At 43.9% G+C, this 22,373-nt stretch overlaps 1 protein-coding gene across 2 annotated transcripts in view; it reads right to left on the reverse strand.

Moving 5' to 3' along the window:
* LOC126175825 (juvenile hormone epoxide hydrolase 1-like) overlaps positions 1-22,373 on the reverse strand; it is a 507,162-nt gene that overhangs the window by 446,366 nt on the left and 38,423 nt on the right. For both annotated transcript variants that reach the window (XR_007535617.1, XM_049922821.1), the window contains exon 2: positions 4,720-4,946. Coding sequence is in view for 1 of the 2 variants with exons in the window: in XM_049922821.1 (XP_049778778.1) it covers positions 4,720-4,896 (177 nt within the window). In the remaining variant the exon portion in view is untranslated. The remainder of the gene's footprint in view (positions 1-4,719; positions 4,947-22,373) is intronic.

Raw genomic sequence — 22,373 nt, forward strand, 5'->3', positions numbered from 1 at the left:
TTTCCTAATATGATTTCCTTAGTATCACTTGATTTAATTCTATTATATTCCATTATCCTTGTTTTACTTTTGTTGATGTTCATCTTATATCCTCCTTTCAAGAGACTGTCCATTCTGTTCAAGTGCTGTTCCCAATACTTTGCTATTCTGACAGAATTAACAATGTCATTGACAGATCTTAAAGTTTTTGTTTCTTCTCCTTGAGTTTTAATTCCTACTTCAATTTTTTCTTGGTTTCCTTTACTGCTTGTTCAGTGTACATATTGAATAACATCAGAGGTAGGCTACAACCCTATCTCACTCCCTCTCTGTATAAGTAAGTATAATAATCTAATTTTCTGTTTGATGACGCTTGGATACAATAGTCTGTGCTTAGTTGTGTTTTACGGCAGAAATTGTGTAGTGCAGCAAGTGAAAGAAAAGTTTTCAGTCTACAACCAGACCAAAAGTGTTAATATGTCCAATTCTATGCCATGTTCTAAACTAATAAAACAAAATTCTTGTGCTAAGATAAATATCTGCATAGGCGGATTAAAACTGCACTCAGTTATTTTTTTAGTTGTTGTTACAATAATTATTTCTTCAGATGACACCTCTTACATAACGAAGTTTATCACAAATATGATATTGATACATGTACGAAGGAAAGTCACCAAGTTTTAATTATCACTCGAAAAAATAAATCTGCAACCATGAAGTTTCTTTAAACAAAATTATTATTAGTTTTACTTATAGTTTCTATGTATTGATTTTGCATATGCCATTGCTTTGCTTGGATTGTCTGAAAGGTTGTTCGAGAAGCTGCGTCTATTGAAAACAATAAACCAAAACTGAAGTTAATCTGACTGTGTGATTTCCAAGAAAATGTACTGAGTCGACTAATAAAGAAAACCAGATTCTACATAAGTTCTCTCCAAAAAATAGTAACACACTGTTTCATTCTGCTTTACTTCTCTGTCACGATATTTGACAAAACCTTAACTGATTTCTGGTCGTATGAAAGGAAGTCCCTTGAAGTCTGAAATGTTATTTTTTTCTTTTTCTCTTCTGGCTTTCCTGTGGCAATGAATAACTCTCGGGCACATACTCCCTGGAAACTGTTGTTACTGAAAGCTACTAAATGGTTCAAATGGCTCTGAGCACTATGGGACTTAACATCTGAGGTCATCATTCCCCTAGAACTTAGAACTACTTAAACCTAACTAACCTAAGGACATCACACACATCCATACCCGAGGCAGGATTCGAACCTGCGACCGTAGCGGTCGCGCGGTTCCAGACTGAAGCGCCTAGAACCGCTCGGCCACACCGGCCGGCAAGCTACTAGAAAGGCGCGTCTCATTTACTGGGTGGCAACTAACTACAGGTGCACTTCGTGTCCAATTATTGGACGTAACGCGTCTCCATTGTAAACTGCAATTGTGAAACTTTATCTAGATAATGACAGAGATTGGGAAAGGGATGATAATGTGGTAAATTAAGTTAATGCTGATTTCTTTATAAGGTGTACTGGCAAATTTAGAAGAGTCACTTTACAAAAATATTCTTCATTCTAATCAAGAATTGCAAAGAAATAATGACTCTGAAAATACTTTGAAGTTGTTTGTTCAACAGTGTCACGTCCATTGAATTATTAAATATATATATATATTCATCGCAGATTACACAAGGTTGCATTAAATGAGTTAATATTTCCTGAATTGTTGCTAATGTTACCTAGTTAGAAGGAGGGGGAAAGTTCAGCTTTGCTTACTGAATTGTTATAATGGTGTGCAGGCAGCAGCTCGAGCGCAGTTAAAGCAAATTAATTATTAACTTATTATGAAGTCCTCATCAAATCAATCAAAAATCTGTCTCTCTCGCAGTAAAAACATCAAAAACCATATTCTAAAGTAAAGTTCATCAATAAATATGAATTTTTATCATACTTGGCATGCCACTCTCTCGGCTGTGGCTCACTTAACGATAGCACGATGCCGATTGGCAGTCTCTGCGAGCAGCATCCACGAGAAGCGGCCGCCGCAGAGATGTTACTGCAGACCGGCAATGTCGCAGAGATGGTATTGCGCGCTGTCTGAGAGACAAAATAAGGGCGACTGCCGCCTGTGTATCCAAGATATAAGAGAAGCTGATAGTGAACACCCCTTTCAAAGGTTATATTCGTTCGTCTCCACATGTTCAGCATTCAATTGATACTTTTCTTTTCCAAAACGACGAATGACTTTGCGTAGACCTTGGGTGTAGAAGTCCGCGTTTTCGCTGTTTGGGAAAAATTTCACCTTATATTAGATACGTAACTTTAACCTTTCGGAGTGATAGTTAAAACCTCGTGTCTACCTATTTTAATTGGGTGACTGACTGGGAAAGTGTGTTAATTGCTATTCCTTTTCCAGCATGCCCTTTTGCAGTTTGCAGTGGTTTCACAACATCAATAAAACATGGCTATGTCTTGCTATACACTATGTTATAGCGAGAGGCACTGCTGCAGCTGCAGGGTGATGGTTGATGAACTATATGAAAAGAAACGTAAAGTAGTTGCAAACTACGGCGTGGGCGCAATTTATTCAACATGTAAACGTCACTATAGATGTTCGGATTTAGGTTATGACATGTTCGATATGCCTGCCATCATTGACAATGATGTGGCGCGGACAAATAGCGAAATTCTGCATGAACCGCTGAAGTGTTGGAACATTGATGCTGTCGATGACATCCTGAATGGCTGCTTCGAGCTCAACAACGGTTTTGGGGTTATTGCTGTACACCTTGTGTTTAATGTAGCCCCACAAAAAGGAGTCGCGTGTGTTCAGATCTGGAGAATATGGCGGCCAATCGAGGCCATGCCAGTGGCCTCTGGGTACTAAAGAGCCACAATGCGGTTCCCAAAGTGCTCCTCCAGGACATCAAACACTCTCCTGCTTCAATGGGGGTCGAGATCCGTCTTGAATGAACCACATCTTGTCGAATACAGGATCACTTTGGATAACGGGGATAAAATCATCTTCCAAAACCTTCACGTATCACTCGGCAGTCACCGTGCCATCAATGAATATCGCACCGATTATTCAGTGAGTGGACACTGCACACCACAGAGTCACCTGTTGAAGGCGAAGAGACTTCGAGAAATGCGGATCCCCAGTCCCTCGAATGCGCCATTCTGTTTATTGACGAACCCATCCAAATGAATGTGAGCTTGTCGCTAAAACAAACCATACTACACTACTGGCCATTAAAGTTGCTACACCACGAAGGAATGCAGACGATAAACGTGTATTCATCGGACAAATATATTATACTAGAACTGACATGTGATTACATTTTAACGCAATTTGGGTGCATAGATCCTGAGAAATCACTACCCAGAACAACCACCTCTGGCAGTAATAACGGCCTTGATACGCCTGGGCATTGAGTCAAACAGAGCTTGGATGGCGTGTACAGGTACAGCTGCCCATGCAACTTCAACACGATTCCACAGTTTATCAAGAGTGGTGACTTGCGTATTGTGACGAGCCAGTTGCTCGGCCACCATTGACCAGACGTTTTCAATTGGTGAGACATCTGGAGAAAGTGCTGGCCAGGGCAGCAGTCGAACATTTTCTGTAATCATAAAGGCCCGTACAGGCCCTGCATCATGCGGTCGTGCATTATCCTGCTGAAATGTAGGGTTTCGCATGGATTGAATGAAGGGTAGAGCCACGGGTCGTAAAACATCTGAAATGTACCGTCCACTGTTCAAAGTGCCGTCAATGCGAACAAGAGGTGACCGAGACGTTTAACCAATGGCACCCCATACCATCACGCCGGGTGATACGCCAGTATGGCGATGACCAATACACGCTTCCAATGTGCGTTCACCGCGATGTCGCCAAACACGGATGCGACCACCATGATGCTGTAAACAGCACCTGGATTCATCCGAAAAAATGACGTTTTACCATTCGTGCACCCAGGTTCGTCGTTGAGTACACCATCGCAGGCGCTCCTGTCTGTGATGCAGAGTCAAGGGTAACCGCAGCCATGGTCTCCGAGCTGATAGTCCACGCTGCTGCAAACGTCGTTGAACTGTTCGTTGTTGTCTTGCTAACGTCTGTTGACTCAGGGATCAAGACGTGGCTGCACGATCCGTTACAGCGGATAAGATGCCTGTCATCTCGACTACTAGTGATACGAGGCCGTTGGGACCCAGCACGGCGTTCCGTATTACCTTCCTGAACCCACTGATTCCATATTCTGCTAACAGTCATTGGGTCTCAACCAACGCGAGCATAAATGTCGCGATACGATAAACCGCAATCGCGATAGGCTACAATTCGACCTTTATCAAAGTCGGATACGTGATGGTACGCATTTCTCCTCCTTACACGAGGCATCACAACAACGTTCCAACAGGCAACGCCGGTCAACTGCTGTTAGTGTATGAGAAATCGGTTGGATACTTTCCTCATGTCAACACTTTGTAGGTGTCGCCGCCGGCGTCAGCCTTGTTAGAATGCTCTGAAAAGCTAATCATTTGCATATCACAGTATCCTCTTCCTGTCGGTTAAATTTCGCGTCTGTAGCACGTCATCTTCGTGGTGTAGCAATTTTAATGGCCACCAGTGTAATTCCCATCAAGCCCCGCGATCAACCGTGCAGTTTGAACATCCTAACGCAAATCGTTTACAGGTTATGACCATTGTATTTCATGCACTTCAGTAACTGTCACCCTTTACTTACGCTGTCTGGGACGGCGATGGTGAATGGCCGGACGGACTCGTCCACCTCCTCGGGTTCTCCGGGCCCCCACCACGCGTCCTCCAGCCGGCGGGGGTTGAACGGCTCCTCCTCTGCAGCCGTCAGCCTCTTCCAGACCAACACTGCCAGGACGGCGGCCAACACCAACAACAGGAACATCTCCGAAGACCACGAGAGCAGCAGCTGCTGTGTGTACGTCTAGTGCCCAGCTGCAACGAGTAAGAAGGGCATCCAGATGTAAGGGTCAGGTGTTATATCTACAACTACAGCTACAGCCATACTCTGCAGGCCGCCTTACGGTGCGTTGCGGACGGTACTTCGCGTACCATTACCGTTTTCTTTCTTTCTTTCTTTTTCGAGAGAGAAGCGTTACAGCACAGAATAGTAAGATCTAGAGTTTAGAAAAAATTTAATTAAAACGCACTGACACTGCCCCAGGAGAAATTCGAATCATGCCAGAGACGGAGGCCGAAGCAAGAAGCGAGCAATTATGTCGCAGCTGGGTTAGGTCGAGGACACTGTTTGCCGAGTAAAGATAAGCATTCAGCAGCGAACAGGACGGAAAACCCAAGGAACATTGTCGACTTTGGGTCCACAAACAAGGGCCACGGTTAACCAGCCGTTATCATGCTGCAGGGTATGAGTGTTGCTTAGGGTAAAGTTAAGAACTCCACCACAAAAGACCGAAGGACTCCGTATTAATAGTATAAGTAATGAATCTGGTAAGAAGGCGTCAGTCTTCGTGCAGCCGCGAGAGCAACACCACTGGACCGCTCCCACAGAAGATGCCGCGATATTATAGGAGAAGAAGGACACATTTGGTCACTACGAACTGAACTTTGCATGATAACCTCATGATAGTTCCCTTTAAACACTCCATCCCTGCAGCTCTTGTTATGAGTTGATCATTGGGATCGAAAGCAAAAGCATTCACAGTAATAGGACTCGATTTCATGATTACGGTACTTTGCTGAATGTACGTCCTAGATGCCCCAGCACAGTCTATGAACTAGCCGAATATCTACTCAAGATGATGGCCTTCACCAGATGAATTTCATGCTGCTCGCCGCCTAATATCTACTGATGGAGAGACTGACTGTCTTCCGACATCACATCGCAGATTGCTGCCAGTACCGGACTTCAACGTGGAAGACAGCAACAGGGCCTCTTGGGGCCCACGTTCCGTTTCAGCACTCAGGCGCCTTCGGGTGCTGAAGCTTACCAGGGTGGGGAGGATATCAACCGACCATATGACTAGCGTCACCAGGTACATCGTGGATGTGTCGTCAAGAGTCATCGTAGAATTTCGAGTGGTACCGAGGACCGAGGGTACTCCGCAATCGACGCGAGGCAGCCGTCGCGTCGCCTGGGTCGCTGACGTCAAATCCCGGGCGTGCAAACGCTGAGCTTACTCGACGGACATCTGTTGGAATCCAACCTGTAGCTGAATTACGAGGTTCACTCCAAAAGAAATGCACACTATTTTTTTTTAAATCCATCTTTTATTCTACATGTTTGAAAGTTTTACAGTGTGTAGATTACATCCTTTAGGAACAATATTTTCATTTCTCCACATAATTTCCATCCCTCTCAACTGCCTTACGCCGTCTTGGAACCAGCGCCTGTATACCCGCACGGCAAAATTCTGGACCAACCTGTTGGAGCCACTGTTTGGCAGCATGCACAAGGGAGTCATCATCTTCAAACCTTGTTCCACGAAGAGAGTCTTTCAGTTTCCCAAAGAGATTATAGTCACATGGAGCCAGGTCAGGACCGGAAAGCGGGTGTTTCAGTGTTGCCCATCCGAGTTTTGTGATCTCTTCCATGGTTTTTTGCTCAGTCGCGCTTGAAGTTGCTTCAGTGTCGTCACATAAGCATCAGAATTTATGGTAGTTCCACTTGGGATGATGTCCACAAGCAAGAGTCCTTCGGAAACACAATAGCCGTAACTTTTCCAGCAGAAGGTGTGGTTTTGAATTTTTATTTTCTTGGGTGAATTTGCATGATGCCGCTCCATTGATTGCTTCTTCGTCTCTGGTGAAAAATGATGGAGCCATGTTTCATCACCTATCACAATTATTCCAAGAAATTCATCTCCACTATTCTCATACTGTTCCAAAAGTTCGCTGCATACCGTTTTCCTTGTTTCTTTGTGAGCCACTGTCAACATCCTGGGAACCCACCAGGCACGAACCTTTTTTAACGCCAACACTTTCAGTATTCTGCAAACACTTCCTTCCCCTGTCCCAACGTTGCGTGACAGTTCGTTCACTGTGATGCGCCTGCCAGCAGTCACCAATTCGTTGACTCTCTGCACATTGTCTGGAGTGTGTGCAGTACGAGACCTGCCGCTGCGAGGACAATCCTCAATATTGCCGTGCCCGTTTTCATCACGTAACCTGCCTGCCCACCGACTAACTGTACTGCTATCGACAGCAGCAACTCCATACACCTTTTTCAACCTCTTGTGGATGTTTCGCACTGCCTCGTTTTCACAGCACAGGAGTTCTATGACAGCACGTTGCCTCTGACGAACGTCAAGTGTAGCAGTCATCTTGAAGACATGCTGTGACGGCGCCACTTACGGGAACAGGTTGAACTAAGTTTGAAATCAAGCGGGAAGAATGTACCTACATACTGTAAAACTTTCACACATGCAGAATGAAAACTGCATTTTTACAAAATGAACCATGGACCTTGCCGTTGGTGGGGAGGCTTGCGTGCCTCAGCGATACAGATGGCCGTACCGTAGGTGCAACTACAACGGAGGGGTATCTGTTGAGAGGCCAGACAAACGTGTGGTTCCTGAAGAGGGGCAGCAGCCTTTTCAGTAGTTGCAGGGGCAACAGTCTGGATGATTGACTGGCCTTGCAACACTAACCAAAACGGCCTTGCTGTGCTGGTACTGCGAACGGCTGAAAGCAAGGGGAAACTACAGCCGTAATTTTTCCCGAGGGCATGCAGCTTTACTGTATGGTTAAATGATGATGGCGTCCTCTTGGGTAAAATAGGCGTTCTACGGATCGGAGCGTGGAATGTCAGATCCCTTAATCGGGCAGGTAGGTTAGAAAATTTAAAAAGGGAAATGGATAGGCTGAAGTTAGATATAGTGGGAATTAGTGAAGTTCGGTGGCAGGAGGAACAAGACTTTTGGTCAGGTGAATACAGGGTTATAAATACAAAATCAAATTGGGGTAATGCAGGAGTAGGTTTAATAATGAATAAAAAAATAGGAGCGCGGGTAAGATACAACAAACAGCATAGTGAACGCATTATTGTGGCCAAGATAGACACGAAGCCCACGCCTACTACAGTAGTACAAGTTTATATGGCAACTAGCTCTGCAGATGATGAAGAAATTGATGAAATGTATGATGAGATAAAAGAAATTATTCGGGTAGTGAAGGGAGACGAAAATTTAATAGTCATGGGTGACTGGAATGCGAGAGTAGGAAAAGGGAGAGAAGGAAACATAGTGGGTGAATATGGATTGGGGAAGAGAAATGAAAGAGGAAGCCGTCTGTTAGAATTTTGCACAGAGCATAACTTAATGATAGTTAACAGTTGGTTCAAGAATCATAAAAGAAGGTTGTATACATGGAAGAATCCTGGAGATACTAAAAGGTATCAGATAGATTATATAATGGTAAGACAGAGATTTAGGAACCAGGTTTTAAATTGTAAGACATTTCCAGGGGCAGATGTGGACTCTGACCACAATCTATTGGTTATGAACTGTAGATTAAAACTGAAGAAATTGCAAAAAGGTGGGAATTTAAGGAGATGGGACCTGGATAAACTGACTAAACCAGAGGTTGTACAGAGTTTCAGGGACAGCATAAGGGAACAATTGACAGGAATGGGGGAAAGAAATACAGTAGAAGAAGAATGGGTAGCTCTGAGGGATGAAGTAGAGAAGGCAGCAGAGGATCAAGTACGTAAAAAGACGAGGGCTAGTAGAAATCCTTGGATAACAGAAGATATATTGAATTTAATTGATGAAAGGAGAAAATATAAAAATGCAGTAAATGAATCAGGCAAAAAAGAATACAAACGTCTCAAAAATGAGATCGACAGGAAGTGCAAAATGGCTAAGCAAGGATGGCTAGAGGACAAATGTAAGGATGTAGAGGCTTATCTCACTAGGGGTAAGATAGACACTGCCTACAGGATAATTGAAGAGACCTTTGGAGAAAGGAGAAGCACTTGTACGAATATCAAGAGCTCAGATGGAAACCCAGTTCTCAGCAAAGAAGGGAAAGCAGAAAGGTGGAAGGAGTATACAGAGAGTCTATACAAGGGCGATGTACTTGAGGACAATATTATGGAAATGGAAGAGGATGTAGATGAAGATAAAATGGGAGATACGATACTGCGTGAAGAGTTTGACAGAGCACTGAAAGACCTGAGTCGAAACGCCCCAGGAGCAGACAACATTCCATTAGAGCTACTGACTGCCTTGGGAGAGCCAGTCCTGTGTGGCCAAATAAATAAAAAAAAATTAAATTTATTGGTTTTTTGAAAAGAGGAAAAATTACGGACAAGGAACTGTAACTTTAGAATTTTTGAATGGCTTTTTTACGGACTGTATTGACCGGCTTGAATGCGGACAAATTCATTGCTGCGTGAAATGTGTCTGTAATATAATTTACCATTTCGATTAATTACATTTTGAATTCTACGTCATTGTTGATTTAATCAAAGTTCTCACCTAAGACGTAGAATTAGTCCTTCTGCCACAATATTAATTCATTAGTCGCCATCGATATTCTTCTCTTTGTTGACCGTGTGTATCTTCCTAAGTCGGCATCGGTTCACTTCACGAAGACGGTGGAAACCAAGGAATACAATGCTACGTTGCTTTAAATAATTTTCGTAACACTTCGATACTTCTCACTATTTTTTATTCACAACACAATAAGACTTGCGGTGCTAGTCGCACAAACCATAATTACTAACTATATGGCTGCCTTTCCGCACAGTCCAAAAATCACGTCCTTCCTCCACAAGGCAACAATCGAAAGTGTCCCTTAGCTCCTTGGAGTATGGAACAGAAGAGAATCCAATGTGAACATTACAAAGATTATAATCTACATGCCTCTCAATTTAATCTTTGGCGCAGCCTTTCAGGTATTGTATGTCTCTGCGTCGGAATGTGTCATTACACCTGACAAAACTCTACCATCTGGTGAGCAAGATGTATGAGACAGGCGAAATACCCTCAGACTTCAAGAAGAATATTATAATTTCAATCCCAAAGAAAGCAGGTGTTGACAGATGTGAAAATTACCGAACTATCAGTTTAATAAGTAACAGCTGCAAAATACTAACACGAATTCTTTGCAGACGAATGGAAAAACTGGTAGAAGCCGACCTCGGCGTAGATCAGTTTGGATTCCGCAGAAATGTTGGAACACGTGAGGCAATACTGAACCTACGACTTACCTTAGAAAATAGATTAAAGAAAGGCAAACCTACATTTCTAGCATTTGTAGACTTAGAGAAAGCTTTTAACAATGTTGACTGGAATACTCTCTTTCAAATTCTAAAGGTGGCAGGGGTAAAATACAGGGAGCGAAAGGCTATTTACAATTTGTACAGAAACCAGACGGCAGTTATAAGAGTCGAGTGATATGAAAGGGAAGCAGCGGTTGGGAAGGGAGTGAGACAGGGTTGTAGCCTGTCCCCGATGTTATTCAATCTGTATATTGAGCAAGCAGTAAAGGAAACAAAAGAAAAATTCGGAGTAGGTATTAAAGTCCATGGAGAAGAAATAAAAACGTTGAGGTTCGCCGATGACATTGTAATTCTGTCAGAGACAGCAAAGGGCTTGGAAGAGCTGTTGAACGGAATGGACAGTGTCTTGAAAGGAGGATATAAGATGAACATCAACAAAAGCAAAACGAGGATAATGGAATGTAGTCTAATTAAGTCGGGTGATGCTGAGGGAATTAGATTAGGAAATGAGACACTTAAAGTAGTAGAGGAGTTTTTCTATTTGGGGAGCAAAATAACTGATGATGGTCGAAGTAGAGAGGATATAAAATGTAGACTGGCAATGGCAACGAAAGCGTTTCTGAAGAAGAGAAATTTGTTAACATCGGGTATAGATTTAAGTGTGAGGAAGTCGTTTCTGAAAGTATTTGTATGGAGTGTAGCCATGTATGGAAGTGAAACATGGACGATAAATAGTTTGGACAAGAAGAGAATAGAAGCTTTCGAAATGTGGTGCTACAGAAGAATGCTGAAAATTAGATGGAGGTATTGAATAGAATTGGGGAGAAGTTTGTGGCACAACTTGACAAGAAGAAGGGATCGGTTGGTAGGACATGTTCTGAGGAATCAAGGGATCACAAATTTAGCATTGGAGGGCAGCGTGGAGGGTAAAAATCGTAGAGGGAGACCAAGAGACGAATACACTAAGCAGATTCAGAAAGATGTAGGTTGCAGTAAGTACTGGGAGATGAAGAAGCTTGCACAGGATAGAGTAGCTTGGAGAGCTGCATCAAACCAGTTTCAGGACTGAAGACAACAACAACAACAGTGTGTATTTCTTTTGGAGTGACCCTAATAGCAACAACCGATACTACTGCAGAAGAATGACGTCTTGTAAACAATGCGAATAAATAACTGAACTCCAATAATGTTTTGCTGGCGTCGTTGATGGTTCAAATGGCTCTGAGCACTATGGGACTCAACATCTTAGGTCATAAGTCCCCTAGAACTTAGAACTACTTAAACCTAACTAACCTAAGGACATCACACACACCCATGGCCGAGGCAGGATTCGAACCTGCGACCGTAGCAGTCGCGCGGTTCCGGACTGCAGCGCCAGAACCGCTAGACCACCGCGGCTGGCGTTGTTGATGCTTCGCAGTTTCCCAACAGCTACCTTGACTTCACGCAGAGTCGTCTCCGCTCGGCCCTCTGTAGATGGTACAGGAAACCGCGTATTGGTTGACTGTTTTCGGAATTTACGCTCTTGGAATTTTAACAGTTAACCACACTAAGATGCACAATGGTTCTGTTTTAGCGTCTGCCATTGGAGTTGGTTGAGCATTGTGATGTAACGAAGCTTAATCCGCATTACGAACTATCTGATACCGAAGGGTATCGACAATTTTATTTATAAAATAATAACCTCATACAAAACCATTTGTACTTAAATGTAATATTTTGTGCACTACTGCTTACATTCGATGTGAATAGAAACGTAACGATAAATTTGATAAAGTTATTTACAACATTTCCAATAAATTTTGTAGTGTTTGCATACAGAATAAACGTAAGTGAATTTGAATGCTGGTTTTGCCAGCGATGTGAATAGTTAAATTCTTTGTCTATAAATGTAACGCTGTTCTTTTTCCCTTGGCGGGAGGAGTAGTTGTGGGAGAGAGTCGTGTGAAGTCGTTCGTAAAGAACAGACATGTATTGAGTTACAGTTTGTAAGTCATGGGAGCAGTTGGAAATTATTCTGGTCAATCAGTAATTTGAAATGTTTAAGAATGCTGAAGTTAAAAGTGTAAATATTTATTACCGGCAATGTTCCAAAATAGCTAAATAAGAACTGGAATTGCATATACGTCCTACTCTCCTTCTCTCTCTCTCTGTCTCTCCCCCCCCCTCTTCCTCTCTTCTCTCTCTCTCTCTCTCTCCACCTCCTTCTCCCCTCTCTCTCTGTGTATCTCCTCCTCCTCCCACTTCTCTGTCCATCACTTCCTCCCATCTTCTCTCTGTCCATCTCCTCCTGTCCCCTACATTCTCCATCTCCTCTTCCCCCCTACCTCTCCCCTTCAGACTTGATTTTTGTTGCAGAACAGCACCTTCATTGGGAACTGTAGTCGCTTAAAATGAGCGGGTAAATTGGCTGGTATCATTGGTATAGAGCGTATGAGGTAAATCTCACCAGCAGTTGTGTCTGTAAGGATAGTAGCTTCAGTGACAGTATTTCGGTATAATTCTCTAGTTTCTCCCGGCGTATTTCTTGCTCGAACAATCCACGGATGTACTGCCGGTCCATAGTGTCCAACGGACACAATATTTCGGTGATCAGACATGTCGCCATCGTCATGTGCTCTGACGAACTGAGTTCCTGTATTTGTAAGCGGATAGCTGCCACCATCCCGCGCAGAGGAATGGGTACTAAAAACACTGATGCACAAGGGGCGCACCATCTCTGAAGCAGAGAGTCTGCCCCAAGAGCTGGAACACCTCAAAACTGTATTCCGGAAAAACGGGTACTCGGAATGGCCGATCAGACGCGCTCTCCGCCCCACTTCAACAGTACAGCGTGTGGAGACGGAAGAAGTCACGGGGTAAGAGATAGCCACTGCCTATACACCGTATACTGGCGCACTATCGAGGAAAATAGAACGAATATCGAGGAAACACGGAGTAGGAACTGCCGTTTGCCCACCAAATAAAACGCGAGCATTATTGGGAAGTGTCAAAGACGATCTCGGTTTGCGGAAGGCTGGCATATACCAGATTCCGTGTCAATGTGGGATGACTTATATTGGACAAACAGTGCGCACCATCAAAGATCGTTGCCGAGAAGATCAGAGGCACACTCGATTTGGGTATCCCAACAAGTCGGCGGTCGCAGTGCACTGTTTGTCCGAAAATCGCGAAATGGACTACCAACATACCAGAGTCTTGGCACAGACATCTAAATACTGGGACAGTGTCATTGGAGAGGCTATCGAAATTCCTATCAGAGGCGGACTCATCAGCCGAGATTGCGGCTACAACTTCAGCTGGGCACGGGAACCAGCATGAGTCTAATTAAAAAGAGGCTCAGCAGAGGAAAGGAACGGGCGACTAGGGCGGACGAGGCAATTACACCGACGCCACCACAGACGCTGACAGCCGACCGCTGACGCGCGGGCGCGGACCGCGGAGAGAACGCCTCGCGAGGGGAGGGGATTTAAGACGGCCGCCCGCCCTCAGGAGCTCATCAACTCTGATCCTCCCTCCCCCTCCTTTCCTCTGTCCTTTCCCTGGGCTCCCTCTTCCCCCCCCCTTTCCGTCCTGTTTCCTCCCCACTACACCTCTCCCTACCTCCCTTCTCCCCCCCAGTCCTTTTGTATTCCCCTCCTCTGCCTACCCCCCTCCCTGTCGCGTCTGCCCCCCACCCCTCTTATGGGTCCTCATCCTCCATCAGCTCCTTTCCCGGTTCCCCCCCCCCTTCGCTTTTACTCTCCTTTCCCCCCCTTTTTGTTTTCCCATCTCCTGTCCAGTTTCCCCCCACCTGCTCTCGACTGTGGTGTCCCCTTTGCCGACTTTTAGTGCTGTGTTCTAGTGACTATTCGGTGTTGTGTTGCGAACAGAAACCATGCTGTCGCTGGGTGTGCATTTTATATACTTTGCGAACAGAATCCAGACTGTCGCCGTGTTTTTTTAATTGTCTATTGTTTCCCCTGTCTGCTCCGTATGTATTTTTATTCGCTTCATCATCCCTCTGTTGTTTGTTTTAATTTCCCCATTTTCTTTTCACCTTGTTACTCACTAAGTCCCCGATTTTGTCGCCTGTTTTTTATTATTATTTATTCTCCTACTCTTTGTCAGAAAATCTGTAGGCTGCAGAGCGGCGTCCTAAGCTGCTGCCAGCACGCCCCCTTCGGGGGGGAATTGAAATTCAATAAAGGAAAAAAAAAAAAAAATCAGGAGCTCAGTTCGTCAGCGCACCTGACGACGGCGACATGTCTGCTCGCCGAAATACAGGGTGATTCAAAAAGAATACCACAACTTTAGGAATTTAAAACTCTGCAACGACAAAAGGCAGAGCTAAGCACTATCTGTCGGCGAATTAAGGGAGCTATAAAGTTTCATTTAGTTGTACATTTGTTCGCTTGAGGCGCTGCTGACTAGGCGTCAGCGTCAATTGATGCTAAGATGGTGACCGCTCAACAGAAAGCTTTTTGTGTTATTGAGTACGGCAGAAGTGAATCGACGACAGTTGTTCAGCGTGCATTTCGAACGAATTATGGTGTTAAACCTCCTGATAGGTGGTGTATTAAACGTTGGTATAAACAGTTTACAGAGAACGGGTGTTTGTGTAAAGGGAAAAGTTCTGGACGGCCGAGAACGAGTGATGAAAATGTAGCACGCATCCAGCAAGCATTTGTTCGCAGCCCAGGAAAATCGACTCGCAGAGCTAGCAGAGAGCTGCAAATTCCACAATCAACTGTATGGAGAGTCCTAAGAAAAAGGTTAGTTATAAAACCTTATCGTCTGAAATTGGTTCAAGCACTGTCTGCAACTGATAATATTAAAAGAATCGATTTCTGTGATTTTATCATTGCTCAAATGGAAACAGAGCATTTCATCACTGGCCTCCAAGGAGCCCTGATCTTACCCCCTGCGATTTTTTCTTATGGGGGTATGTTAAGGATATGGTGTTTCGGCCACCTCTCCCAGCCACCATTGATGATTTGAAACGAGAAATAACAGCAGCTATCCAAACTGTTACGCCTGATATGCTACAGAGAGTGTGGAACGAGTTGGAGTATCGGGTTGATATTGCTCGAGTGTCTGGAGGGGGCCATATTGAACATCTCTGAACTTGTTTTTGAGTGAAAAATAAAAACTTTTTAAATACTCTGTAATGATGTATAACAGAAGGTTATATTATGTTTCTTTCATTAAATACACATTTTTAAAGTTGTGGTATTCTTTTTGAATCACCCTGTATTGTGCCCGTTGAACACTATGGATCGGCAGTACACCCGTGGATTGTTCGAGTATTTCGGTAGTTTTAATCTGTCAGCTCGCAGGATTACAAAATTTCTGACGATACAGATTCTGTAGTAGTACTCTAAACATAAGCCGGCAACCCACAAACCCGGCGTTGCTCAATCATTTATTTATAGCTGTGCGTCCACGCCAGTACCAAGCAGCGTCTGGCCTTGTGCTAAATGTTTATCACGTCATATCTCCTGAACTATGCGTCGTACAATGATATAATTTTGTAGGTACATTTTGCGGTATATGTGGATACTGTCTGCAAAATTTATTGCAAATAGGGTTAGTATCAAAGAAGTAACCAAATTAAACGTCATGTGTGATGTATCAGTTTTTCACGCATCTCATTCTTTATGACGTCATATCTCCTGAGCTACGTGTTGTGCATTGATATAACTTTGCACTTAGAAGATTCATTGGTATACGTGCATATTGTCTGTAAAATGTGTCGCGAATACAGTAAGTAGTAAAGAAGTGATGAATTATAACGTTATACCTCATGCGGTAATTTTACTGCATGAACAGCGGAAAAGCAGTAAGCGATCAACACATTTGCCTTCACCATTCTCTTGGGGTTGTCAGCGAGAAAAAATTTCGTAATTTTTTGAAATTCAGTATAAAGTTTGTCACAAGTCACGAAGTTCTCACCGGCCGTTGTGGACGAGCGGTTCTAGGCGCTTCAGTGCGGAACCGCGCTGCTGCTACGGTCGCAGGTTCGAATCCTGCCTCGGGGATGGATGTGTTTGATTTCCTTAGGTTAGTTAGGTTGTCTAGGGGACTGATGGCCTCAGATGTTAAGTCCCATAGTGCTTAGAGTCATTTGAACGAAGTGATCATTCTCAAATACTGGATGAATAAAGCCTGGAAATTCACGCGTCGTTGCCTACGCTTCTCACCCCCACAGTAATTGTCACCTGACAGTAAGGTATACGTGTACCAAGTTAGGTTGAAATCGGTCCAGTAGATCAGGAGGAGATGCGTGCGTGCGCACACACACACCTTTATTACGCGTATGGGTTGTTGTTGTTGTGGTCTTCAGTCCTGAGACTGGTTTGATGCAGCTCTCCATGCTACCCTATCCTGTGCAAGCTTCTTCATCTCCCAGTACCTATTGCAACCTACATCTTTCTGAATCTGCTTAGTGTATTCATCTCTTGGTCTCCCCCTACGATTTTTACCCTCCACGCTGCCCTCCAATACTAAATTGGTGATCCCTTGATGCCTCAGAACATGTCCTACCAACAGATCCCTTCTTCTGGTCAAGTTGTGCCACAAACTTCTCTTCTCCCCAATCCTATTCAATACTTCCTCATTAGTTATGTGATCTACCCATCTAATCTTCAGCATTCTTCTGTAGCACCACATTTCGAAAGCTTCTATTCTCTTCTTGTCCAAACTATTTACCGTCCATGTTTCACTTCCATACATGGCTACACTCCATACAAATACCTTCAGAAATGACTTCCTGACACTTAAATCTATACTCGATGTTAACAAATTTCTCTTCTTCAGAAACGCTTTCCTTGCCATTGCCAGTCTACATTTTATATCCTCTCTACTTCGACCATCATCAGTTATTTTGCTCCCCAAATAGCAAAACTCCTTTACTACTTTAAGTGTCTCATTTCCTAATCTAATTCCCTCAACATCACCCGACTTAATTCGACTACATTCCATTATCCTCGTTTTGCTTTTGTTGATGTTCATCTTATATCCTCCCTTCAAGACACTATCCATTCCGTTCAACTGCTCTTCCAAGTCCTTTGCTGTCTCTGACAGAATTACAATGTCATCGCCGAACGCGTATGGGTATATTAACAATACGTAGGCTCTGTTCGTCTGAACGTTTATTATCACCTAAAACTTTCAAGTAAATTGGTTAAGAACTTTTCCTGATATGTATATGGTAACAACGTTAACAACGATTGTCTTCATACGGTAGTGTACCAGGTAGATATATTTATATGTTATTTATTTAAAAAAAACGTAGCCTATGTCCGTCCGAACGATTATTAGAGTATCGTGTAGGAATCTGAAGCAAATCAGACTAGAACTTTTAGAGGTTTCTGTTAACAACGTTAAACAACGACTGTTATTTATGTAGTAGTTTAGATTTCGTAGTTGATGATCTATCGAATTTTTACAATCCTTAAAAGTCTCAGATTTCTTCGTACAAGAAAATTCGGAGTCAACAATCACACTCCGAAGACAAGGAAGCCAACGTATAAAACCACCTGAGTAGCAGATACGAAAATTACTTAATGCGAGCAGATACGCTTTTAAAATTCCACAAATTCACATACTGTACATCTGTAGTTAGATTTGTCCGTAGTGGTTTGACCTGTTACAGCATTTCCATGACGCTCTCGTTCTTGCGAAACGTAGCTGAGACAAAACGCGCAGCTCTTATTTGGATCTCCTCATTTTCCTCTGTCAGTCCTATCTGGAACGGATCCCCGATACGCAAGTCTTGGTAGATCAAGGGTTCTGTAAACAACCTCCTTTGCGAGTGGGCTTCACGACATGAGATTTTTTCCGCTGAATCTGTCTCGTGTTTGCCTTTCCTGTGAAGAGTTTCATCTAGTCGTTCCACTTTAGTTTACTCCATAGACATATTCGTATATTTGTGATCGGTGTCACTGTTTCCAACGTTCGGCGATCGTGTAATAATGCAATAACGGGTATGTCCGCCTGTTTATAAATAATACGTTACATTTGTTTATTCTGAGGATAAACTGCCAGTCCTCGTACATGCACAGGATAGGTCCTGTGCGTGTCTTCCTGCATTTCACGACAATTTTATAGCGTTGCGACTGCTCTGTATTTTTGGTCTCCACAAACGACTTCATAAGCGAGCATAAAACGTTTTCTAAAATTCTACAAGCGACCGACGTCAACAATACAGGCCTGTAGTTTCGTGCGTTCGTACGACGACTCACCATAAAAACGCATTTTTCCGATCACTAGGAACGAGCAAGTTCTTTCATATATTGTGTGTAGGAAGGTACTCGTATCCTATAAGGTTCTGTCGCCTTGCCTCTGCTGAGTGTTTGAGTTGATTTAGTAGCTCATGGTCACTCATTTCGATATCTGTCATTTTAACGTTGATGCATCGACTGAAAGGAGAGACCATAGTGCGTTCTTCCCCAGTGAAACAATTTCGTCAATAAGTAAATTTTGCAACGTCGAAATCTGGTTGAGTTCTCTAAACATAGTAATCATCCCTGCAGAACAAAGCAAATAAAAGGTTTGACTGGGAGCAGTCACCTTAGAAACAATAGAGTTTCTTTCACAATATCAGCCAAGAAACATATCCTCATCAACGATTTCTCCGCATGACATGACAGCTGTGACTCACATTTGCCTGATTCTTTGTTCGGTTGCAGTTTTCTAATAGTGCTACAAGATTCTGTTAAGTTGTGTGAATAACAACAAAATGAGAGAATAATACCACATTCTGCTTAAGCCTGCGATCACGGTGGCTGGCACGACTACCTATCTATGATCGTCTATGTTAACAGTTCACAGTGTACACTATGGGCCATTAAAATTGCAACACAAAAAAATATAGGGAGAGAGCCGTGCTGCGGCTCGCGTTGGTGCTGTTTGTAGGTTTCCACCCTCTGTTGGAGGCCAGACCGTATCCTTTAGTAGCATAGTTGCCGTTGTTTGTCTACTTCTCGTCTTGACTGGCGCCACTCGTTTCGCAAGCGTTGCCTGTCCGCTAGTGGCAGCAGCAGTGGTTATCGATATGTAGTAACTGTTGCCCTATCTTTGGGGCGACAACGTTGTTTTTCCATGTCATGTCAGTGTGGCAGTTCGGTTGGGGATTCAGGAGAAGCCAGGTCCACGCAGTGCGAGGAACACGCCGGGACCACTGGCGGCGCGCATGGACTGCCAGATAGAAAGGGCTGTGATCACAAAGGATGCACGACATCGTCCTAAATCTGATCCAGCAAGCTTTAAGATGAGTGCATTTCAATCCAAGTAGAGAAACCTCCACCATTGTGACGTCTCGCGATTCTCCAGTGACTTGGATTCGTGCAGCCGCTCGTAGTGTCGCCGAGGCGAAGAGCAACGAGTGGAGTGCTTGGGGAAGGCGGATCTTATTAGCATTCGTCGACTTCTTATTACTATTTACTGCGTTCAGCTTGTTATAATTTGTTAAGTTCAACCACTGGTATTTTTTCCTGCCCGGTGGCCGCTGACGCCCCAGTTACCTGCCCTGGGAGTTAGTGTATGTAATGGCAGTGTACGTTTCCTCGCCTTGCCGCTGCTGTCCAGTAATGCGTGTAGTTTTGACAGCTTTCTTGATTGTAGGCCGTTTGTGATTGTTTAGTCTGGTAGTAGTGATTCCTTTCTCGTTTCGGGCGCTCTAAGCACAGCATTCTCGAGGTGTAGTGCAGTCCGCCGGTTCCGGCTTTGACGTGTTGTTCCATTCTTGCATTTGGTTTATTGGACGTCAGGCAGCTTCAGCAAGATTGTCATTAGTCATTCGTTAGACTGCCACAAGTCTGAGTTACCATATTGTGAAGTGAATGCAACTCTTGGCTACCTATCTCATCACTTGCGTAAGTGTTTGTTGCCGGACCTTCTCAGAGGTCGATTACTGGAGCAGCGTCTGTCACTGGTCTTTGTGTTTTATTATTGTGTGATTTATTACCATACCTTGTAATGCCTACATTAAAGGTTATGGAAGTCTAGTTAATAGTTCCGGTCGCCTTCTTGAATAAATCTAGCAGTGTAAGGATTGTGTTACAAGGTTACCATCATCTTATTTCATCCGTTTGGTGGTCAGTTGCTTGTTTCTTATAATTAACCTTTGCTTGTATACACTACTGGCCATTAAAATTGCTACACCACGAAGATGACGTGCTACAGACGCGAAATTTAACCGACAGGAAGAAGATGCTGTGATATGCAAATGATTAGCTTTTCAGAGCATTCACACAAGCTTGGCGCCGGTGGCGACACCTACAACGTGCTGACATGAGGAAAGTTTCCAACCGATTTCTCATACACAAACAGCCGTTGACCGGCGTTGCCTTGTGAAACGTTGTTGTGATGCCTCGTGTAAGGAGGAGAAATGCGTACCATCACGTTTCTGACTTTGATAAAGGACGGATTGTAGCCTATCGCGATTGTGGTTTATCGTAACGCGACATTGCTGCTCGCGTTGGTCGAGATCCAATAACTGTTAGCAGAATATTCAATCGGTGGCCTCAGGGGGGTAATACGGAACGCCGTGCTGGATCCCAACGGCCTCATATCACTAGCAGTCGCGATGACAGGCATCTTATCCACATGGCTGTAACGGATCGTGCAGCCACGTCTCGATCCCTGAGTCAACAGATGGGGACGCTTGCAAGACAACAACCATCTGCACGAACAGTTCGACGACTTTTGCAGCAGCATGGACCATCAGCTCGGAGACCATGGCTGCGGTTACCCTTGACGTTGCATCACAGACAGGAGCGCCTGCGATGGTGTACTCAACGACGAACCTGGGTGCACGAATGGCAAAACGTCATTTTTTCGGACGAATCCAGGTTCTGTTTACAGCATCATGATCGTCGCATCCGTGTTTGGCGACGTCGCCGTGAATGCACATTGGAAGCGTGTATTCGTCATCGCCATACTGGCGTATCACCCGGCGTGATGGTATGGGGTGTCGTTGGGTACACGTCTCGGTCACCTCTTGTTCGCACTGATGGCACTTTGAACAGAGGACGTTACATTTCAGATGTGTTACGACCCGCGGCTCTACCTTTCATTCGATCCCTGCGGAACCCTACATTTCAGCAGGGTAATGCACGACCGCATGATGCAGGTCCTGAACGGGCCTTTCTGGATACAGAAAATGTTCGACTGCTGCCCTGGCCGGCACATTCCTCAGATCTCTCACCAATTGAAAACGTCTGGTCAATGGTGGCCGAGCAACTGGCTCGTCACAATACGCCAGTCACTACTCTTGATGAACTGTGGTATCGTCTTGAAGCTGCCCATGACCTGTACACGCCATCCAAGCTCTGTTTTACTCAATGCCCAGGCGTATCTAGGCCGTTATTATGGCCAGAGGTGGTTGTTCTGGGTACTGATTTCGCAGGACCTATCCACCCAAATTGCGAGAAAATGTAATCACATGTCAGTTCTAGTATAATATACTTGTTCAATGAATATCCATTTATCATCTGTCTTCTTCGTGTAACAATTTTAAGGGCCAGTAGTGTGATAAGGCCTTCAGCCGTGATTGTGGTTATTTGCTTAGAAAAAAATAATTCGATATTTTTATTTTAGCAGTAAGCCTTAAAATCTCATTTTTTACTGCCATTCCTGGCGCCTGATACCTTCTGCTGAGTTTGTGGCCACTTACTTTTTAGTATTTTAATACCTGTAAGTTGTAATTGCAGCGAGTTCTTAAACATTCTTAATTTATTGCCACGATCTCAGTGGCCTTTTTTTACATTATCTGTATTTTATGGTGATTTGCTAAATTGTAATGCAATGAAAACACTGTTATTTACACAGTTATTTATTCCTTCATTAATAACGTGTGGTATTTTTTTATTTATTGTTGAGTCTAGAATAACTGTTTTAAAAATAAATGTCTGTAACTGTACAAGGCAACCAATAGTAACTGATTACGGCCCTGTCCACAATCGTAACCGAATCCTGCCTTCCCTTGACTATCGGGTGCGGAGGTAATGAAATTTTTCCTTACTGTGCGCCTGCAGTATACGAGGGGCGTTCAATACGTCCTGTAACTCTTTTTTTTCGGCCGATTTATGTTGAAAAATGCGGAATTTATCATGGGGGGGGGGGGGGGACATCGTGGAGTCCCTATAGTTTCAAGAAGTTCCGATAGGTGACGGCGCTGTATGTAGCCTTCAAAA

This window comes from Schistocerca cancellata, chromosome 3 (assembly GCF_023864275.1).
Source record: "Schistocerca cancellata isolate TAMUIC-IGC-003103 chromosome 3, iqSchCanc2.1, whole genome shotgun sequence".
Lineage (NCBI taxonomy): Eukaryota > Metazoa > Arthropoda > Insecta > Orthoptera > Acrididae > Schistocerca > Schistocerca cancellata.